The sequence below is a fragment of the Lepus europaeus genome, chromosome 1 (assembly GCF_033115175.1).
Source record: "Lepus europaeus isolate LE1 chromosome 1, mLepTim1.pri, whole genome shotgun sequence".
Lineage (NCBI taxonomy): Eukaryota > Metazoa > Chordata > Mammalia > Lagomorpha > Leporidae > Lepus > Lepus europaeus.
The window spans coordinates 74,689,811-74,710,015 of NC_084827.1; the positions used below are offsets into that span (position 1 = coordinate 74,689,811).

General features: G+C 52.2%; 1 protein-coding gene across 6 annotated transcripts in view; it reads right to left on the reverse strand.

Annotated features, from left to right (window-relative positions):
- Positions 1–1,108: 1,108 nt before the first annotated feature.
- TMEM163 (transmembrane protein 163) overlaps positions 1,109–20,205 on the reverse strand; it is a 464,757-nt gene continuing 445,660 nt past the window's right edge. For all 6 annotated transcript variants that reach the window (XM_062185937.1, XM_062185921.1, XM_062185905.1 and 3 more), the window contains 3 exons: positions 12,448–12,559; positions 3,196–3,337; positions 1,109–1,814 (listed from right to left, as the gene is read on the reverse strand). In XM_062185937.1, the coding sequence (XP_062041921.1) occupies positions 1,754–1,814; positions 3,196–3,337; positions 12,448–12,559 (315 nt within the window). In that variant the 3' untranslated portion in view covers positions 1,109–1,753. The remainder of the gene's footprint in view (positions 1,815–3,195; positions 3,338–12,447; positions 12,560–20,205) is intronic.

A 20,205-nucleotide genomic window follows, 5' to 3' on the forward strand; every position in this document is an offset into this window, starting at 1 on the left:
TTTAAGCTAATGGCCGTTTGCATCAGCGTCTTTAAACCAATCCTGGTACAACCATTTTCTACAGTTCACTTCTGGGGTTTAAGTAGTGCAGGATTCTGCAAATAAGGTGTCACTGTCCAAACGTACTGTACTGGCCTAGAGAGCACTGCTTTGTTTTCCACTGTTGTAGAGAAAACTAGGGAGAACTTTATTTTTCAATAAACTTTTCTTGTGTGACAGGTGGAAGTGATTTGTCGGGGGGGCTGCACGCACGGTGGGAAATGCACACCACCAATCCCCATAGAGCGCACTTCCTGTCCTACCTTCCCCTAGAAGGGGCTGAACCAGGGAACAGTGGGGCCCGGAGCACGGGGTTACACAGCAGCCTTGGGAGCTGGGGGTTTGCCTACAGGTGATGGCTGGGCCCTGCTAGGTGTGAGAAAATGTGACGTGGCTGGGCCGAGCAGTGGAGTGTCGCCTCTGGGCCCTTCAGCAAGCTCAGGACAAAGGAAGTGGACAAATGTTTACTCAAGGACAGGCATTGGGCATGATGGTGAAGTCAGTTGCTATTCCCTCGCCCCTGCACAACAGTGTGTACGTTTGAGTTTTACCTCTGCACCTGCTTCTAATATGCACCCTGGGAGGCAATGGTGATGGCATAAGCCACCCATGTATGAAGCCAGGAGTAAGATCCTGGCCCTGCCTGGGCTATTACAGGCATTGGGGGAACCAGTGGATGGCTCATCTGTCTCTCAAATAAAATGAAAAAGCTTTTTATTTAAAAAGATTTAGAGACAGTATCCTCTGCTGATTCACTCCCCACCCGGATGGCCACCATGGCCAGGGCTCAGCCAGGCTGAACCAGGCACTTCCTGCTGGTGATGGTGACACCCCTCAAAGATGACCTCCCTGTCCCACACCAAACAGGTCAAGATCTTTATTGTTCGGACACTGCTGCCTGGATAGGCAGTGCTGAGAGCGAGCCAACGCCCATCACATCAACTCAGAGCGGGTCCTCAGAGGCGTGCACTGGCTCTCAGACGGTCGTCGACGAGCGCCACTCACCACAGCTCACAGACGCAGGCATATACAGATAGACTATGTCATTTATTACAAATAAACTGTACTTTCACATCTCTCCGAAATGGGGCCTGTTTATACAGGGATGTTCAGGGTCGTGTGCTTATTTAGCGCGTCCATGCAAAGCTCATACGTGGATCACTAGGTACTTTAAAAAACAGAACGGTCTCCTTGGGAACAAACCGTCGGTTTAGACTGAGGATTAGTAAAACAGTATGAAACTAATGCAATGTGTTGATAGAAAGGAGGGAGGGACATACGGATGGTTCTGGGCTGGGAGAGACACAAGGGCACATCTTCCCCACACGCCTGCCACATTGCAGAGCCTGCGGGACCCTGGTGTGCCTGGGGCCACAGCCGGCCCCAGGGCGGGGGCCTGGGCCGCACCCATCCGCGGCAGGCGAGAGCACCACAGAAGAGCTTTCTGCCGGCCAGAGATCCGATCTTACCCGCGAGAACCACCTGACTCCAGAAACCAGGCCAGGTCGCTGCCGGCTGCGGTGCAGGAAGTGCGTCCCTTCCTAGGGGTGTGTCTGAGGGGGCAGCGGAGTGAGGGGCAGATCGTGACCCGTGATGACAAACCGGATGAGAGAAGACTTCCAAAAAAGAAACGATGTGCTGTTCCACAGTGGCACCATCTGCCTGCGTGGACGCCGCCACGGCGCGTGACCGTCTTCCCGCACAGCGTCCGCCTTTATTCGAACATCTCGTAGTGCCGCGTCTGCCTCACCCTCGGCACCATGTCGATGAGGAGTCTGCACGGGGTGAGAGAGACAAGGGCATGGTCACCTCACACGGCCCTGTAGCTTGAGGGCTTGGGAATGCATAGACGGAGCTGCCATTTCTAGGCTCATGGATGTACCATGATCACTATGGTATACTTCCACATTTTTCTAAGAGTACAATTCTTTTCAGGCATTCATGTGCCTCGCCCCCATCTTCATTCCAGAACACTCGTATCATCCCCTAAAGAAACCCTACGCCCACGGGCAGTCACTGGGGCTTTACCCTGCTCTCCTTTCCCCCCAGCCACCAGCAGTCCATCATCAACCTGTGGGTATCTCACAGAAGTGGACTCGCACAGGATGCAGCCTGCTGTGACTAGCCTCATGGCTTAGGCTCAGTCCCAGGGGAGCATGCCTAAGGACTCCGTTCCTTTTGATGGCGGAGTAATAGCCCCCTGGAGGGATCCAGCCCTTCTATGCACCCGTCAGTCGGTGGACGATTGGGTGGCTTCCCCCTGGGCCTACTGGGAGTAATGCTGCCGCTGACGCGCACGTCCAAGCTTTGGGGTGGCTGTGGGTCTCACTCCTCTGGAGGGCCAAGCAGGGAACCGCTGGGGCAAAGGGCACCTGCACGGCTAACACATCGAGGAAGTGCCACGGCCTTGGTGCAAGCAGCAGAACCCCTGTGTGTTCTCAGCAGCCATGGAGGAGGGAGCCACATCCTCACCATTGTCACTGTCCCCTCCTCTTGGCCACAGTCACCCTGCAGCAGCGGGTGGCTGGGAGTGTGTTCACACTGAACCTCTTACGAACAGTTCTCTGGAAGGCTGCCTGCAGCCCGCAGGGTGGATCCCGAGCCAGGGCTGTCCTCACGCACACTGAGAAGAGGCTCCAGCTTCCTCTCCGCGTGGCCTGTCTACACTGACAGAGAACCTTGCACAAAGGGAACTGAAGCCTGTGGCCCTGCCTTGGCCGAGTGGCGCTCAGCAGCCTCCGGCAACTCGCTATGCGGTGATGTGCGTGCAGCAGGTGCCAAAAAAGGGCTGTACAGGTAAGGATACCTGGTGAAAATGCCCTCTGGGGGCATCGTGGAGCCCCTGCCAGACAGAATTAGGAGCATCCACCTGCAGCTTATGGAGGATAGGAGGGAGCAGCAGTCAGTGGACTATGAAGATACCAGACAAAAGTAAGCCGGGGTGGCCTAAAAGCCCTCAACCTCTTTTCAAAGGCCCTGCCTCACTTTGGGGCAGCCCCCATGCTATCTGATCCTCACCAGGGACAATTTCAGTCACCTGACAGGTGTCAGGTCCAGACAGGACTGGCAGGATCCTGCTCGGTCATTGCCTGGCTGGGGGCATGGGGAACCGGCCCGCATGCTGCAAGGAAAGCCAAGGTGAGAGCAGGAACGTACTTGACCCCGTAGGCAAATATGGTGAGGCCAATCAGCACCCCGATGCTGCCGTCCAGGTACCAGACCTTGGCATTGTGCTTGAACACCTCCGCGCTCAGGAGAATGGAGAAGCCCATCACGCCGCCCACGAGGGAGTTAAAGCCTGCAGAGGAAGCAGAGGGGGCTCAGGCTTAGCCACTGAGAAAACTGCCCGAAGCCCAGACGTGCGCCATATTCACCCCATGAACGGAATGTGGCCACGAAGCTCCCTCACGGGTGAGAGCCACTACCTGAGACACCCATGGCACTCGCCCATTCTGTACATGGCTCCAGCCCTGTACAGCTTAATTTCTCTTCCACGCACTCATGCCTGCATGACAGCAGGGGTGTGGCTCCTGCTGGGATCCACAGTGCCCGCGAGAGTACCTAGCACACGGCAGACGTTCAGATCGTTGGTGATTCAAATCTGCTGACTGTCCACGGGCCGTGGGCTAAACTGGGTGCTCAAGATGTACTGTCATACACCGGGGTCCCCAACAATCCTGTTCCACTTTCTGCAGTTTCGATCAAGGACCACAAGTACTGAATAGAAAGTTCCAGAAGTACAAAATTCACATGTTGTAAGTTGCATGCCACGCTGAGTAGCTCCAGGAAATCCCACACGGCCCTATTCCGTGTATCCAGGCTGTATGTGCTACCCTCCTGTGAGTGAGTGAGAGCTATCTCAGTTATTGGGTCGACTACCGGGCCGCGGCAGGGTTTGTGTTCAAGTCATCTTCTGTTACTTAAAAGTGGCCCCAGTAATTGTTCTGTTCCATCACTGTGATCTCTTACTGGGCCAATTTTTAAACTAAACTTTCATAGGTTTGTAAGTAAAGCAAAATGCCCACACGTAAGGTTCCATACTAATCATGGTCTTTGAATCTGCTAGAAGCCCTTGTAACATCCACCCACTGATCAGGGAGAGCCAGCGGGCAGACCCCAATCCTGATGAAAAAACTAAGGGCGGTGAGGTCACAAGGACCCACCAAAGTCAGCCCAACTGTGAGGGGCAGGGCTGGGATTCGGCCTGATGCCCCGGCCTTGCCCTCCAGAGGTTTCCACTCTATCCAGAAGAGAAGTCTGGAAGCATCTCCATGGTCGGAGAAGTGGAGCTAACCGCTAGCCACTGCCCTCTCCCCTCCGCGGCACCTCCTAGCTCCCCACAGCTTCACGTCTCTTCCACTTTACCTGCGAGTGCCTGGGGGGCCCCACAGGAAGGGAAGGGCGTAGCGGGCCTTCTGGGTTCTCTCTGCAGAGTGAGCCCCAGGGTGTGCCTGCCTCAGCACTGGGGGGGGGGGGGGGTGCTTTTTGGAGGTCACCATAACTCCACATGGCCACGTGAAACCCGGTCACTCTCCCTCCTCCCCTAAGTACCCTCCCTGTGCCCGCCTCCCGGAGCTCCCCAGCTGTGCTCAGTCCTGCCTTTGCTCTGTGCTGGCTAACGCTTCTGTCTCAGCCTTGAGCTCCCACCTCTGGATTCTCCCTCCATAGCGGTCAGCTTTTCATCACCGCAACGAAATAGCTGAGAAAGTACAAGAAGAAAAGGCTTAATGACCTCACAGGTGTGGAGGTTCAAGTCCAAGATCCGGCCACCATGTTGGTGGCCTATGGTGAGGGTGGCAGAGCTTTTGCCAACACAGGCTCAGCCGGTGCACAAGGGAGCGGCTGGGCCCAAGCCAGCTTCTATAGCCAATACCCTTGAGAGAATCACCTTCTAGGGACTGTTACCCAGGGGCCCTGGCAGCTATAGCGCCTCCTTCTCTACTCTTCCCAGTCCATGAATCCAGGGTTCCCCCATTTCTACCTCTTGTCCCGACCATTCCTTCCACCTGCAACCCCACTTACCTAAGACTCTCAAGCAGAACACGCACAGATCTGAAATCCTGACTCCAGCCCCCACCCTCACGCTCCAGCTACCTCGTCTAGGGATAGTGCCGACCCCCACCTCCCCACCCCACCCCCTCCTAGGCCAGAAGTCATGATGCCTGCCCTGGGCTTCTCTCGTACCTGCCACCCGCAACCTCCAACACACGTGCTCAGCCTCTCTCCCTCTCACAGCCCTGCTCCAGCATGGACCTCTGCCGCACCTCCACCTCCTCCCTGCATCTCTCCAGGCCACGCAGCCAGAGGGGCCCTCGGCAAACAGGCCGCAGCCAAAACCCTCCTCAGAGTAACCGCCCGTCACTACTTGGAATTCTCAAGGTCACCCCCACTCCGCTACACTCACTGCAGCAGCCACACTGCCTCCCTCTGCCCAGGGAACCAACCACCCCTAGCCCAGACCCCTCCTCAGGCTGCCGGGCAACCCCCAGGCCCTGACCGCTCCGTCCCCTGAAAGCACTCCCCTTCCAACTGCTGCACCGGCTCATCACCTCCTCCCCTTCCCACTGCTTTCTTTTCTCCCCAGCTCCCTCGGCACCTACTATGCCCTTTGTACCTTTTTTCTTTTGCCTTATCTCTACGCCACTAGGAACCTGAGCCTAAGGACAGGAATGCTGTCCCTTTCCTGCCTGTTTTCAGTCCCAGAATGGAGCCTGCATTTATCATGAACACATGAGCCCTCTATTAATGAATGAATGAACAGATGGAGGAAAAGAAGGGAAGGCATGGGCGCGGCCTTAGCAGGACTGTCCAGAGTCCCCTCTCCCAGGCTCCTCCAACAGGCAGGAAAGTGGCAGAGGAAGGGTGAGGTTCCCCACACTGCCACTAGATGTCCTCTTGGCTCCACCAAGCCACCTGCTCTGCTAGGCAGTGCACGGCCCACCCAGGAGCTGGACAGTGGAGCACTCCCAGATGGGTCAGGCGGACGGATTTGTGCCACACCCCCTCCTGCACCTGCATTTCCCAGAAGCTCTGACCCGCTCTGCTGGCCCCCTCTCTCGTGATGACAGAGCCCAAGACATCTGAGCAGCACTGAACATGCACACGGGGACTGGGAAACACACCCTCGTCCACCCCACCACCTCCTGCAGAATTTAGGTGCTTCTGGGGCCACTGCTGTGGTGCAGTGACTAAAGCCGCCACCTGCAGTGCCGGCATCCCATATGGGCGCCAGTTCGAGTCCCAGCCGCTCCACTTCCAATCCAGCTCTCTACTATGGCCTGGGAAAGCAGTAGAAGATAACCCAAGTCCCTGGGCCCCTGCACCCACGTGGGAGACCCGGAAGAAGCTCCTGGCTTCAGATCAGCACAGCTCCAGCCATTGCAGTCAATTGGGGAGTGAACCAGCAGATGGAAGACCTCTCCCTCCCTCCCTCCCTTCCCCCCCCCCAACTCTGACTTTCAAATAAATAAATAAATGTATCTTTAAAAAAAAGAATTTGGGTGCCTTTACAGCCAGGGTCACTCCTGAGCTCCAAGCCACATCCACAGACTGCCTGTCACTCACCTCTCTGGTCCTGAACCCACAAGCCTTGCCCTTGTCCTTTTGGTGAAAACCAGAGGGCTGTTTCCAGGAATACATTCCGAGATCAGTTTCAGGACATGGAGGGGCACAAAACAGTGGCCGAGGCCCTCTCGATGACAGCCACCAGTGTGGCTTCAGTGACAAAATCAGAGTCTGTGTGGTGAGGCACAGCAACACGACACAGGATATTGGCATCAAGGTTTTCACGCACCTGAGAAACCATCTTAGATGCTGGATGTCATCGAGAGAGGAGGGAGCAGCGACAGAGCAGTCACGGGCAGGCCCCTTGGGGTAGAGGGGTTCTGGACTCGTGCCTCAGGCACCATGGGCCCCTGGAATCCTACTTTCTGGTATTCAGTTGTTGTACCCAACCACTTTACCTTAAATTATAAAAGCTGGCTTTGGACCAGTCCCAACAGCATAAACACCTGTCACAGAAGTAGCCATGGCAACCAAGCCAAACCAGATTTACCTATGGTGTCCACTCTCTATGCACCCTGCTGATCCGCTTCCTGGTAGCAGGGACACACACCAGCAGCTGAGGGTCTGGCTGAGTCAGCCTGACGCCAAACACGCATCACTAGCTTGGGGACCGGCCACCCTGCCGCCCAGCAGAAGCAGTTTGCCGAGTCTGCTTCCTCTTGGAGAGAAGGTGCAGGCTCAGCCTGGCCCAGGTACAGTCCCGGGAACTCGCTGCACAGGCCCTCCACCCGCATCCTGCCACGTCAGCTCCCGTAGGGGGGGGATAATTGCACACCATTGTCAGTTCTGCTAATCAAAGAGCAAAGCCCAGATCCCAGACGGCACAATTAGCGCCAGGCTGCAGTGACTGCTGGGATTTCACCCTGACCTGCCACTCCACTCCACAAGCGGCAGAGGGCGGTGCACACCAGGCAGAGCCCCATAGGGGTTCCGAGCCCGGAGGTGGGGTACTGCCTCTGCTCCCTGCAACATTTCTGAGTCTCTCTCATCAAACCCCCAGGGCCCCTTCATTCCTGAGCCCTGGTTCATTTCATAAATATCCCCCCATTTCCCGCTTCCACCCTCAACCCATCCAAGCCAGCACCACCCCTCTCCTGGGCTCCCCACAACCCCCTCCCTGTTTCTCTCTTCTCTCCCTCTGCTCTGTTCTCCATCACTGATGAATGGAAGGCTCTGTGGGATCCATCATGCAGGGTGCCCCATCCCTTTAAATATTTGGCAAAATATCTGAACTCCTACCCTTGCCAGGGCTGCTGGGACCGGTCCCTGCCTACTTCTCAGGGGCCCCTGGCCGCCAGGTGCCCCCAGCCTTACTCTGCCCTGCCAGAGGGTCTCCTTATGCCAGCACAACAGCTCTTCCCCACTTGTCACCTGTCTGTGGGGCAATGGCCCCTTTTTCTTTAAAGGCCTGGTTCAAGGGCGTGATGCAGCGCCGCTCACCTAAGCAGTTTTGTGGGTGAAAATCACAGTCAGAAGTGATTTAGCGCGGGGCAGATAATTAGACATGAGCAATGGGGAGGGGCCACAAGACCCTCCTCCAGGGGTGAAGCCAAGGACGCTGCTCCCTGCCTGGGACCCACCCAAGACCGCCCACTTTGTGGTTTAACTTGTGGTTCAAGTGTCCTGATAAAAAGGGAGCCCAGCCAAACTAGACAAGAAGTCTAGTTTGTAGCCACACAAGCAGAGAGCTCAAAGGTATGCAACTCCCAGATGTCAATCACAAATGCCAGTCACCAGCACCACGGCCACGTCACCAGGCAATGCCCCTCATATTTCCGGGATAGAAGCCCCAAACCAGGAAGAAGGGGGCCGCGTGTTCTCTTGTCTGGCCCGTTCCTCACTTGGACTGCACAAACCTTTGCTTTACTATCCTTACTTTGGTCTCTCTGAACTCTAATTCGTTGCCCTAAGAACCGCAGCAAGCTGGCCACCACCACTGATGACCGGTGGGTTCTCCTGTTTACCTGTGTGAAGTCTAAGTAGACATTTCCTATCTGGGATGTCTGTGACACCACGGAACAACCACCAACCAAGGCAGAAGGCCCACTGTTTCCACGAGATGGGGGTCCGTGCCCCATGGTCATGGGCAGAGTCTGGGGGGTCCAGTGTCATCGCTAGGGTCACATTCAGGACCCTGGGGAGCTTTTTAAAAGATTTTATTTGGAGGCTGGCACTGTAGCATACCGGGTAAAGCCTCCACCTGCAGCATTAGCATCCTATATGGGCACCGATTCCAGTCCTGGCTGCTCCATTTCCTATCCAGATCCCTATGTACCTGAGAAAGCAGCAAAAGATGGTCCAAGTCTTTGGACCCCTGTACCCACTTGGGAGACCCAGAGAAAGCTCCTGGCTCCTGGCTTCAGAAGGACCCAGCCCTGGCTGTTGGGGCCATTTGGGGGAATGAACCAGCAGATCAAGGATCTCTGTCTCTCCCTATCTAACTCTGCCTTTCAAGTAAATAAAATGTAAAATTTTAAAAAGATTGATTGATTTGAAGGGCAGAGTTAGAGAAAGAGGGAGAGACAGAGTGAGGTCTTCCATCCTTGGTTCACTTCCCAAATGGCTACAACAGTTGGGCCAAAGCCAGGAGCTTCATCTCCTACATGGGTAGCAGAAGCATAAGTACTTGGGCCATCTTCTGCTTTCCCAGGCCATTAGCAGGGAGCTGGATCTAAAGTGGAGCAGCTGAGACATGAACTAGCACCCACATGGAACACTGACATCTCAGGCAGCGGCTTTACCTGCTTACACCGCGGTGCTGGCCCCAAGGGCATCGTTCCTGCTGAACGGATAAAGACGCCAGGCCTCTGCAAGCCGGCAGGGCTTGGAGACCTACAGCTCACCCAGACATGGGCAGAGCAGCAGCTGCTGTGGGCCGATCACTGGGAGCTATAACACTGCTCTGCCTGGTGCTGCCTCCCCAGGGAGTGCCTGCCCCTCATGTTCCAGGCACAAGGGTACTTGGAAATATTTTTGAAAATGCAATCAAAACATACGTCTATTTTGGTGCAAAAACACTGAAATCATGCATACAAGGAGTGATCAAAGAGATCATGGAAAATATGGATTATGAAAAAAAATGCATGGATTTAAGTATTTTTTTTGTCAGAAAGATCCCCCAGGTTTGCCCAGGCTGCAGTCTCAGTGTGCTCACAGCATCCCCATAGGACTGAACTCCAAGTTCATAGGATTGGCGCTGGTAGAAAGAGTCCACCTTTTATACCTGAGGGGTATAAAACCACCCTACCCTTGGCCTCCAAGAGTGGTGCTGCACAGCGACAGGGCAGACACCTGATCCTACATTGGCAGCTGCCTGTCCCTGACCCAGAGCACACGGCACCAGGCAGAGAGACAGGTGCAAGGGAGACAGGTACAAAACCCTGCTGACCCAGTGATACTGCAACGCCATACTCTAGTGGCATCAAACCAGGATCTGGTGTGAGCAGAACCCTCCCTGCTTGCAGCCCAGCAGAGGAAGGCAATGTCAAGGTGAATGGTCACCTAGGCATTGCAGGGGCCTGAGCCCGGCTGCCTGCAACACAGAGAGAGGTCTGAATGCTGCCCAAAAGCAGAGCAAGGGGCAGGCATGAAGTCCAGCGATTCAGACGCTTCCATTCCATGTCAGAGTACCTGGGTTCAAGTCCTGACTCCCACTTCCGATTCCAGGTTCCTACTAATAAGAAGACAGCAGGGGGTGGCTCCAGTAGTTGAGTTCCCAGCACCCACATGGGAGACCTGGATTCCCAGTTACCAGCTTTGGTCCCTGACCCTGTCTGTAGCATTTGGAGAATAAACCAGCAGACATGAGCATTCTCATCTTCTCCCTTTCTCTACCACCCAAATAAGTGATTTAAAACAAAAACCACATTTAAAAAATAATAATAATAAAAGCAGAGCCCTAAAGAGGAGGCCTCAGTCCCAGCAGTCAATGCTTTTACTGTTTTAAACAATTTTTGTGATTTAAAAGTCTTGATTGCAAATGGGCTGCCCGGGCCCAGGGAGAGAAGCTCCACCTAGCAAGGGCTGAAACAAACAGCATAGAAGTGACTGCCTACAAAGGGGCTACAGAGATGTAGGTGCAGCGCTGTGCAGGAGCACTGGGCACAGCACGGCCTGCCTTCCAGGACAGGTGCTGTTCCTGGTCCCAGGAGTGGAACATCCACGCCTGGGCTCCATCTCAATGCTCTAGAGTCAGAATCTTCGGGATTGGGGCCCAGGAACCTGTGAAAGGTACTTGGGGGGTGGAGTGGGGGTTATTATTAGTGAGAGAGAAAGAGAGCAAGAGAAGGAGAGAGGACTTCCCAAATGCCCAGGGGCTCAGTCCAAGTCTTGAACCCAACTATACCTGAGTTATCACCTGCTGCCTCCCTCAGCCTGCAAAAGCAGGAAGTGGGGATGGGAAGCTGGAGCCAGGACTAAAACCCAGGTACTCAGTGGGGGACAGGGGCACCTTAACTGAGGTTGAATGCCAGCCCACAATCTGTGTTTTTAACAAACAAGCAATTTGATATTGCTAAGCCTGTAAGTGCTCAACTAGGGGTGGCCTGGTTCTGCAGTCAGGGTGACAGGTCACGCACCCCCACCTTCTGCAGCCATGTTCAAAGGAAGCCCCACCCACACGCTCACACACAGGTGCTGCTCTGCCGAGGTCAGCTGTGTTGCACAGCTGGGGTGCACCCGGGCCTCCCCAAGAGATGGCACTTCAGACTCACAAGTGGGGAGTGAGGGGCTGACATAGGCATGGGGACTGTGGCTCCTAGGAAAGGACAGCCACCCCATGCAACAAGGGGACCGCAGGCCCTCCCCTCCCCCGGGTCTGCCAGCACACCTGCCAACAGCTTTGCCCACCTCCATGGCTGGGCTCTCCGGCCTGAGCTCAGTTCTAGGGTGGTTACATCACTGCGACGCCCTGACCCGCAGCCCGCTGGGCGGAGCTCAGCTCCACATGTACCACGGGACCACCACGGGAGAGGATGAGGGGGCAGAGGCCACGCTGAGTCAGCACGCTCCATCATTGAGCAAGAGGGGCCCTCCGCACGGTTGGCCACCTGAGCCCAGACCACCTGCCTCTGCACCCAGGTATTCGCCACTAGAGAGACTTGTCAGTTTGGGGCAAGGAAGGAGGGGGTGTGTTTCTTAAAAAATTTCCAACTCTTCCTGCCCTATTTTATGCAGATATGGCCACCAACCCATGAGCTTTAGTCTTCTGACTCTGCCACTGTGCTGCTACAGCGCAGCTCTGCGCATGCCCAGGAGTGAGCAACAAAACAGCCCTGTGATGCTGTCCAGCAGACCTGTTGTAGACGCATCAGTGCTAGTCTGGGCGCTGAAGCACACTTTGCTGGGTTCACCCCCTTCTGTCGTCCCGCAGGTCCCACACGAAGCTCCCCATGACCCACGGGAACTTTCCCAGGGCCCTGGGTTTTAGACACAGGACTCACGAATCTTTTCACCCGCGTGGGCACCTGTAATTGCACACTGAACTCCAGGTGAGCATCTCACGTAGCTGGAGCAGAAATGAGCATGGAGAATTCACAAAGGAAACATTTACAGAGCCCAGAAAAGACACGAGCTCGCTACAGGGCACAATGCCCATAAAACCAAGACTCTGAAAGCCCTCTGAGCTGTCAAGATCTTCATCTGTTACGAGGTCAGGGTGGAGGTGACTCCTGAATAGTTTATTAAATTCCAAGGGCAAAAGATATGGGAGCCCTGAGAATCACTCGGCAGTTTGGGAAGAGGACAGGTGGTGGGGAATGGATTCCCGATGGCAGAGCTGCCCTGGAGGACATAGAAGCCAACAGTGACCCAGGCAGCTCAACCCCACACCACAGCCTTACTCACCATCTGTTATGAGTGCTCTGCTGGTGAGAACCTTCCCCAGCATAAACTTCAGCACGGCCAGGATGCTGCAAAGGATCCCGCTTAAAATGGAGACACTGAACAGGAAGTCATCCTGGAAGAGAAAGTTTCAGATATCAACAGGTCACCTCGGGCTGCAGCAGACCCCTTGCCTTGAGCACCAGCTGTCCCCCAGCTTCAGCTGGGTGTGTTGCCACCAGGTGGGGGTGTGCCGCCCGCTTAGCATATTGTTGCCCATGACACTGGAACGAGGACAGGACCGTCAACAACAGATCCTCCAGGTTTAGGTTTACTGAGAAACTCAGGATGCATTTCTTTTCCTGCCTTGCACCTTCCCACTACTCTGCCTAAGTGAGTGCCGGTCACCGATCAGTAACAGAGTTGGTCAGAATGTGAAAAACAGGGTCTTCCAGGCAGGGCTTTCAGCAGATAATTCACAAAGCAGTCGACTGGGGGCTTGGGGGCTGCACCACCTGCCTGAGAACCCTTGACTACAGAGCCAGCTCAATTTGTCACAGGGTCAGTTATGGCCAGAGCTACCGAAAACTCTATTTTTTTCCCTTAAAGTCACACAAGGCAATTAACTGAGAATTCAAATATAGCCATCCAAGTGGAGAAAACGGCATCTAAAAATACAGCCCGCTCTTGACGCGATCTTAGCACTTCCTATACGTTATTACCTCCCCTTTGCAAGCCAGTGAGTCACATATGCAAAGAGCAGCACTGCCTGGTGGCGCCAGGGCTACCACGCTCCTCTGCTGAAGCACCTATGCGTCAGTCCCATGAGACACCACCTCCAGGTTCTCTAATAGCGAAATACAGCTGTCACCGCTTCACACACAGGCAGCGGCTCAGAACGCTCCTTAAGCAGGGCATCTTAATGAAGTCACTAAGCTAGTGACAGAGCCTGGGAGGCGAGAGCCAGCCTCTCTCCCTGGGCCTGAGACTGAGCAAAGCCACTTCGAGCTCACTTCATGGGCCACGGGATGTCTGTACAGCATCTCCCCAAAAGGCTGAGCAATGGTGGGGGGTTCATGATGATGGTCACCGATTCTTTGCTACTCCTTCTTCTCGGAGGCTTAATCACCCAGCCCACCCTTTGCCCTTGAGTGAGCACTGGCCTTGGTGACTCAGAAGGAAGGAATAGGTATGGAAAGGACCAAGAGTAACCTCACAGTGGAGACACCAGCGGGCAGCACCTTAGCCAACAAATCAAGATTATCATCAGCACCATGAATAAGCTATGTGGATACCATGTGCTCCATGACACTGCATGGCATGGTGGGACATGACATGACGTGACATGACATGACGTGGCATGGCATGTTGCGACAGGAAAGGTACTTTCCCTCCATGGTGTTCTACCCCAAAATCCACAACCTCAGCTTCATCATGAAAACACATCAAACAGGCTACCACACACCTGGCAGACAGTCCTCACACAAGTGAAGGCTTTGAGAGACAAGAAACCATCACAGACTGTGCACTGGGGAGACGTGACAACCAGTTGTGTCCCAAGGTCTGGGGCTGGATCTGGCAGCAGAAAAGACCACATGTGGAAATGGCAGGCAGAAAGTCTGACGTGAGCGACTTGGGGGAGACTACAGGGCAGGAACCAAGGACCCTGCTCTTCCCCCAGGCCCACCCAAGACCACCCGCTCTGTGGTTTAACTTGTGATTTATTTATTTTTTAAAAAAGATTTATTTATTTGAGAGGTAGAATTGCAGACAGAGTGGGAGGGAGAAACAGAGAGAAAGGTCTTCCATCTGCTGGCTGCAACAGCCAGAGTGGGGCCAATCCAAAGCCAGGAGCTTCTTCTGGGTCTCCCACTCGGGTGCAGGGCCCCAAGGACTTGGGCCATCTTTTACTACTTTCCCAGGCCCCAGCAGAGAGCTGGATCGGAAGAGGAGCAGCCGGGACACGAACCAGCACCCATACGGGATGCCAGCGCCGCAGGTGAAAGCTTAGCCTGCTACGCCACAGCACCAGCCCTAGTTTACCTTGTGATTAAAATGTCCTGACAAAATAGGAGCTCAGCCAGACCAGAACAGTCCAGGTTACAGGACGAGTGCAACAAGGTCCATTAGCATTAGAATTAGCATTGTAGTTTTGCCCTACCTCCATGGACATACCCCGTGGGAGCCCAGAGGTATGCAGCTCCCAGATGTCAATCACATCTACCAGTGCCAAGCACCCACCAGTGAGCCCTATCCCTGAGCTTTGGGGATTAAGGCCCCAAACCAGGGGCTGCACAACTCTTTGCTCTGTTGGCAGAAGGAATCTCCACCAGCAACAGGAATCTGGGGAAGCCAGACAGAGCCCATAGTTCTGTGAACAGTGTTGCCAGCTTGAAGACCAGGCCAACGTCCCCTGGGTACGTGGGATGTTAACTTCAGGGCAGGCTACGTGGAGGATGTACTCTCCACACTGCCTTCAAGATTCTTCTACAAATCTAAACTCATCGCATGTGCATACCTGCTTTAGAAGCCATCACCTCCTCAAACTATCAGTATGGACTGTGCCAAGCCTGGCCTCTTGGCAAATCCTGAGTCCTGCCTGTGCACGTAGCTATAGAGCAAGGGCCCCCCACAACGGGGTGGGGGGAGCTAAGAACCCCCAAATCCAAGCTCCCTTTGTGGAAGGATGAGGCCTAACGGTGGAGAAGGCGCCTGGGAAAATAATGCACACATTACAGGACAGTATGAATGCTGTCACCCCAACACTCAAGTGTTGACACCCGATCCCCAGTGTGACGGTCAGAGGAGGCAGGGGCCGCGAAGGGAGTCATGCAGGTAGAACCTTCACGAAGGAGAGCTGAGCACTTACAATAGATGCCCGGTGAGCTAACTGGTCACTTCCTCCCCGCGATGACGCAGCAGGAAGCGCCACGTACGAACAGGGCATCTGCCCGCGACCTGATCCTGGACTTCCCAGCCTCCAGAACCGTGAGCAGTAAGTTTCCTTCATTTAAAAGCCTCCCAATCTATAACTGAACTATGAATGAACTAAGACGCACAGTTAAGGAACCCCACATCAACATGGTCCCAGGGACCCGGCACAGCCTGGGAGACGAAGGCCGTCGGTTCAGTAAAGTGCAGTACAGTCCCAAATTCCGCAGCTGAAGTCTCACTTCCCTTACCCAGGGCCACAGCCTCCCTGGCTCTGTTGGATCTCTCCTCATTGCAAAGCTCTTGGCCAGAGGTGGAGAAAGTCGGTGCTCACCCCAGGCAGGCTCCACGGAGCAGAGGTTGTGCCAACTTCCCTCCTCCAGATACATGCGAGGCTGTGGCTCTGACAGTCCTCTCCCAGCTCACTGCTCAAGGGAGGCTTGGCCGACCGAGGCAGAGGCACGTGCCAGGCAGACCCTTGCTCATGTCTCAGCGCCCTCGCTTCCTGGGGAAACACACCCCACCTCGTGAATCTCTGTTCTGACTTCCACAAGGGAGACCTGTGGGCCCTGAGAAGCTGCTGATGTGTGAGAGAAGGCAACAAGTTTTGCTAACAGGTCCATAAAACAGTATCCACTCCTAAGCTAGTCCCCGAGATAGCCACGTTAGGTGTAACGGTGATGCCTGGACAACGTGCGGTGAGCGTTCCTGCCCAAGGAATGCAGGGAATTATCTCCTAGAAGAAAGGATGCATGGTGAGATGGAAAGGAATGTCAGAGACCTGTTGAAGGGGAGGGCTGTTCAGGGCCCTTCCCGCACCTGAGAAAGAAGCCCCATCTCAGAGCAGCCGACAGACACAGGGAGATGCCATGGCTTGCCCGGGAATCACTCGGTAAGGCGCAGGGCCTTGAGTTGTTCCCAGCTGTCTACTCCACAGCGTGGGCTCTGAAAACAGGGACAGCCATGTCCTCGCTGGATATCACTGCCCATGATCCCCAGCACTGGGCTCTGTAACGCCCCACAGTTGCACCTTCACTGAATAACGAAGACAAGGACAAAATAAGGGTTGAAAGGAATTAGCCATTCATGCAGAGCCAGGGATGCGTGCACATTACAGGTAAATTCTACATACATTAGGTCCATGTCAAAGCTTTTTAGAGCCATCTTAAAGCCACTGAAGATTGACAGACTTGACAATATAAAACTTGAAAAAACATTATGCAGGGAAAGGTCACATTCACATAAAGGGAAAACATCACAAAGGGTCAGTCCTCTCAATACACAAAGAGCTCAGGGAACTCTAAGAAAAAGACCAGCAAAGTTACATGAAATGGACAGAGGACTTGGGCAGAAGAGTTAAAAGTGAAGGAAATTTTAAACATAGGAAAGATGTTCAAACACCCTCATAAAAGAAAGAAAACAAAACTACACTAAGAGCTAATTTTTGACCTAACCAAAAGTATCACAAGGATGTTAACAAAACAGGCTTTCAAACAGCTGTGATGGCCGTGCCAAGTGGCCCAACCAATATAGGGGACAGATTGACAATTTTTCAGCAAAGTTCTATCTACCTATCTATCTCCCTTTGACCAAACCACCTGCTTATGTGAGTTTCTCTCACTGCTATCTATACCTGTACATGTATGAAAGTGATAGTACATACCTACATATGAGTTTCTTTCACTGTACATATGTGAAAGTGATAGTACATACTGTAGTAGTCATGATAGAATTGGAAAGAAAACAGAAAAACCCAATATTAAAGGTAGAGATTACAACACTTCATTCTGAGTTACTGATAAAATAAGTCTGCAGAAAATCCCTGAGCACATAAAAGCCCTTAAAAACACTATCAATCAACCTGAACTGACATTTATGGGCTATCTACCCTATTCTTGTAGGATGCATTGTTTTCAAGTGCACATAGAATTTTCATTACCGTACACCACATTCTATGCCGTATAACAGAGATCAAAAAAAAAATTGAAACCATACAAACTATATTCTCTGGCAACAATGGAATTAAACTAGAAACCAGTAACAGGATGAAATCCTAATCTGTGGAAATTAAATAACAGAATAACCTGTTTCTTAAAAGCATGGGAGTCAAAAAAGAAATCACTGTGGAAATTATAAAATATTCTGAAGTGGAAAACATGCAAAAAGAGCACTTAACAATAGTGCAGCAAAAAAAAAAAATGCTTAGAGGGAAATTTATAGTGAAATATTTAAAAGGCCTAACATCAGTGTTTCAAGTTTCCCTTTAGGAAAAGAATAGAAGAAAATAAAATTAATCCCAAAGGAAAGCAATACAGATAGGAGCAGAAAAAAAGGAATCAAAAAGAAAGAATCAATACAGAGAGAAATCAGAAGCAAAAACTTGGTCTTTGTAAAGATCAGCAACATTGGATAAATCCCTAGGACTTTTCTGGAAAAGAGAGAGAGGACACAGTTACCACCATCAGGCAGTGAGAAAGGCACATCATTACAGATCCAACAGGACAACAAGGAATAACAGAACCACTTTTACACCAACAACTTAAAGAGAGACAAATCAAAGCTATTCAGGAAGAAATAAACTGAAGAGGCCTGTATCAGTTGAAGACATTAAAATGTAATCAAAAACCCTCTTCACAAAATCTTTCAGGTCAGATGGCTTTACTGATTAGTTCCACCATACATTTAATCATGTAAAGAAGAAATAAAATCAGTTCTCAAACTCTTCCAGAAAATAAGATGAAGAAGAAACCATTTTCAATGTACTTCTGAGGCCAACATTACCATGACAATAAAACCAAAGCATCACAGGCCTGTGCCGCAGCTCACTAGGCTAAGCCTCCACCTGCGGTGCCGGCACCCCGGGGTTCTGGTCCCCGTTGGGGCGCTGGATTCTGTCCCGGTTGCTCCTCTTCCAGTACAGCTCTCTGCTGTGGCCCAAGAAGGCAGTGGAAGATGGCCCAAATGCTTGGGCCCTGCATCCGCATGGGAGACCAGGAGAAGCACCTGGTTCCTGGCTTTGGATCAGCGAAGCAGGCCATAGCGGCCATTTGGGGGGTGAGCCAACAGAAAAGAAGACCTTTCTCTCTGTCTCTCTCTCTCTCTCTCTCACTGTCTAACTCTGCCTGTCCAAAAAAAAAAAAAGCATTACAAAAAATAACAAAAACAAAAAACACCACCACCACCAAAAACAAAAAATGAAACAAACAAACAAACAAAACAGCAACAACCAAAAACAACAGACCAACAGCTTTCAGGAACTCAGACATCTAAGACCTTAATACAGTTTTAGTAAAATGAGTCCAACAATAAAGAAAAACGGGAATAACTCAGAATTTAAAAGGGCTTACCCTAGGAAAAATTCACTAAACCATCAAAATAATTCACACATTAACAGACAAAATTAAAACCCGGAAAGAACATTCATGGATATACACTGTACAGAAAAATTAATTTGAGGGGCCAGCATTGTGGCATAGCAGATAAGGATGCCACCTGCCAGGCTTGCATTCCACAGGGGTGTTGGTTTGAGTGCCAGCTGCTCCACTTCTGATCCAGCTCCCTGCGCCTGGGAAAGCATTAGAAGATGGTCAAGTGCTTGGGCCCCTGCACTAACATGGGACACCTGGGGGAAGCTCCTAGCTCCCTGCTTCTAGCTTCTGTCTGGCCCAGCCCGTTATAGCCATGGGAGGAGTGAACCAGCAGATGGAAGAGTAATCTCTCTCTCCCCCTCTAACTCTGACTTCAAACAACTCTTTCAAATGCATAAATAAATCTTTACAAACATATATTGGCCATTCTTTAACAAAGTTAAATATACACTCAGAGATTCAGTAATCTGACTTCTTGGTATTTATCCAAGAGAAATGAAAATATGTCCAAACAAAGACTTGCATACCGATGTTCTTACCTGCTAATTTCATTCCAAAACTGGAATGAATAGGAGCACTGGTTAAGATGCTGCCTGGGATCCCTGCATTCCCCATCACAGTGCCTGGTCCACTTCTGACCCAGCTTCTTGCTAATGCACCCCCTGGGAGGCAGCAGCGTATGGCTTAGGTACAGGGGTACCTGCCACTCACGTGGGAGATCTACACTGAACGCTAAGCTCTGGCTTCACCTTGGCCCGGACCTGGGTGTTGAGAGCTTTTGGGGAATTACACAACGAATAGAAGGTCTCTCTCTCTCTCTCTGTATTTGCCTTCCAAATAAATGAAAACATAAATAATATGAAATAAACTGAAGGTCTTCTAATTGGTAAATGGACCACATTGGGTTTTACTCAGTAATGAAAAAGAATGAACTACAGACCCATTTGGCGTGAAGCCTGCATTTCCAAAGCAGTATGCTAAGTGAAAGAAGAGAGACACAAGAGACTACACACTTCAGAGAGGGGAACACGGAGCAGCAGGCTAAGCCACCCTGGGGTCAGCAGCATCCCTCATCAGAGTGCCAGTTCAAGTCCTGGCGACTCTGCTTCTAGCCCGGCTTCCTACGAATGCATCCGGGAGGCTGCAGATGATGGTCCAAAGTGCCTGGGTTCCCACCACCCACTTGGCTCCTGGCCTTGGCCTGACCTAGCCCCGGCTGTTGTGGGCATTTGAGGAGTTAGCCAGTGGACAGGAGATTCTCATTCTCTATAAATAAACAAATAAATATTTTTTTAAAAAAACCTCGTATGAGTCCATCTATAGGGCATCCTTGACAAGGAAAACTATAGCACCAGAAAGCAAATCAGCTGGGGGGAAGAGCCAATTAATCATTACAAAAGGGCATGAGGGGATGTTGGGGATGATGGAAATGTTCCACATCTTTATGGTGGCGGTAGTTTCATGACGATACACATTTATCCAA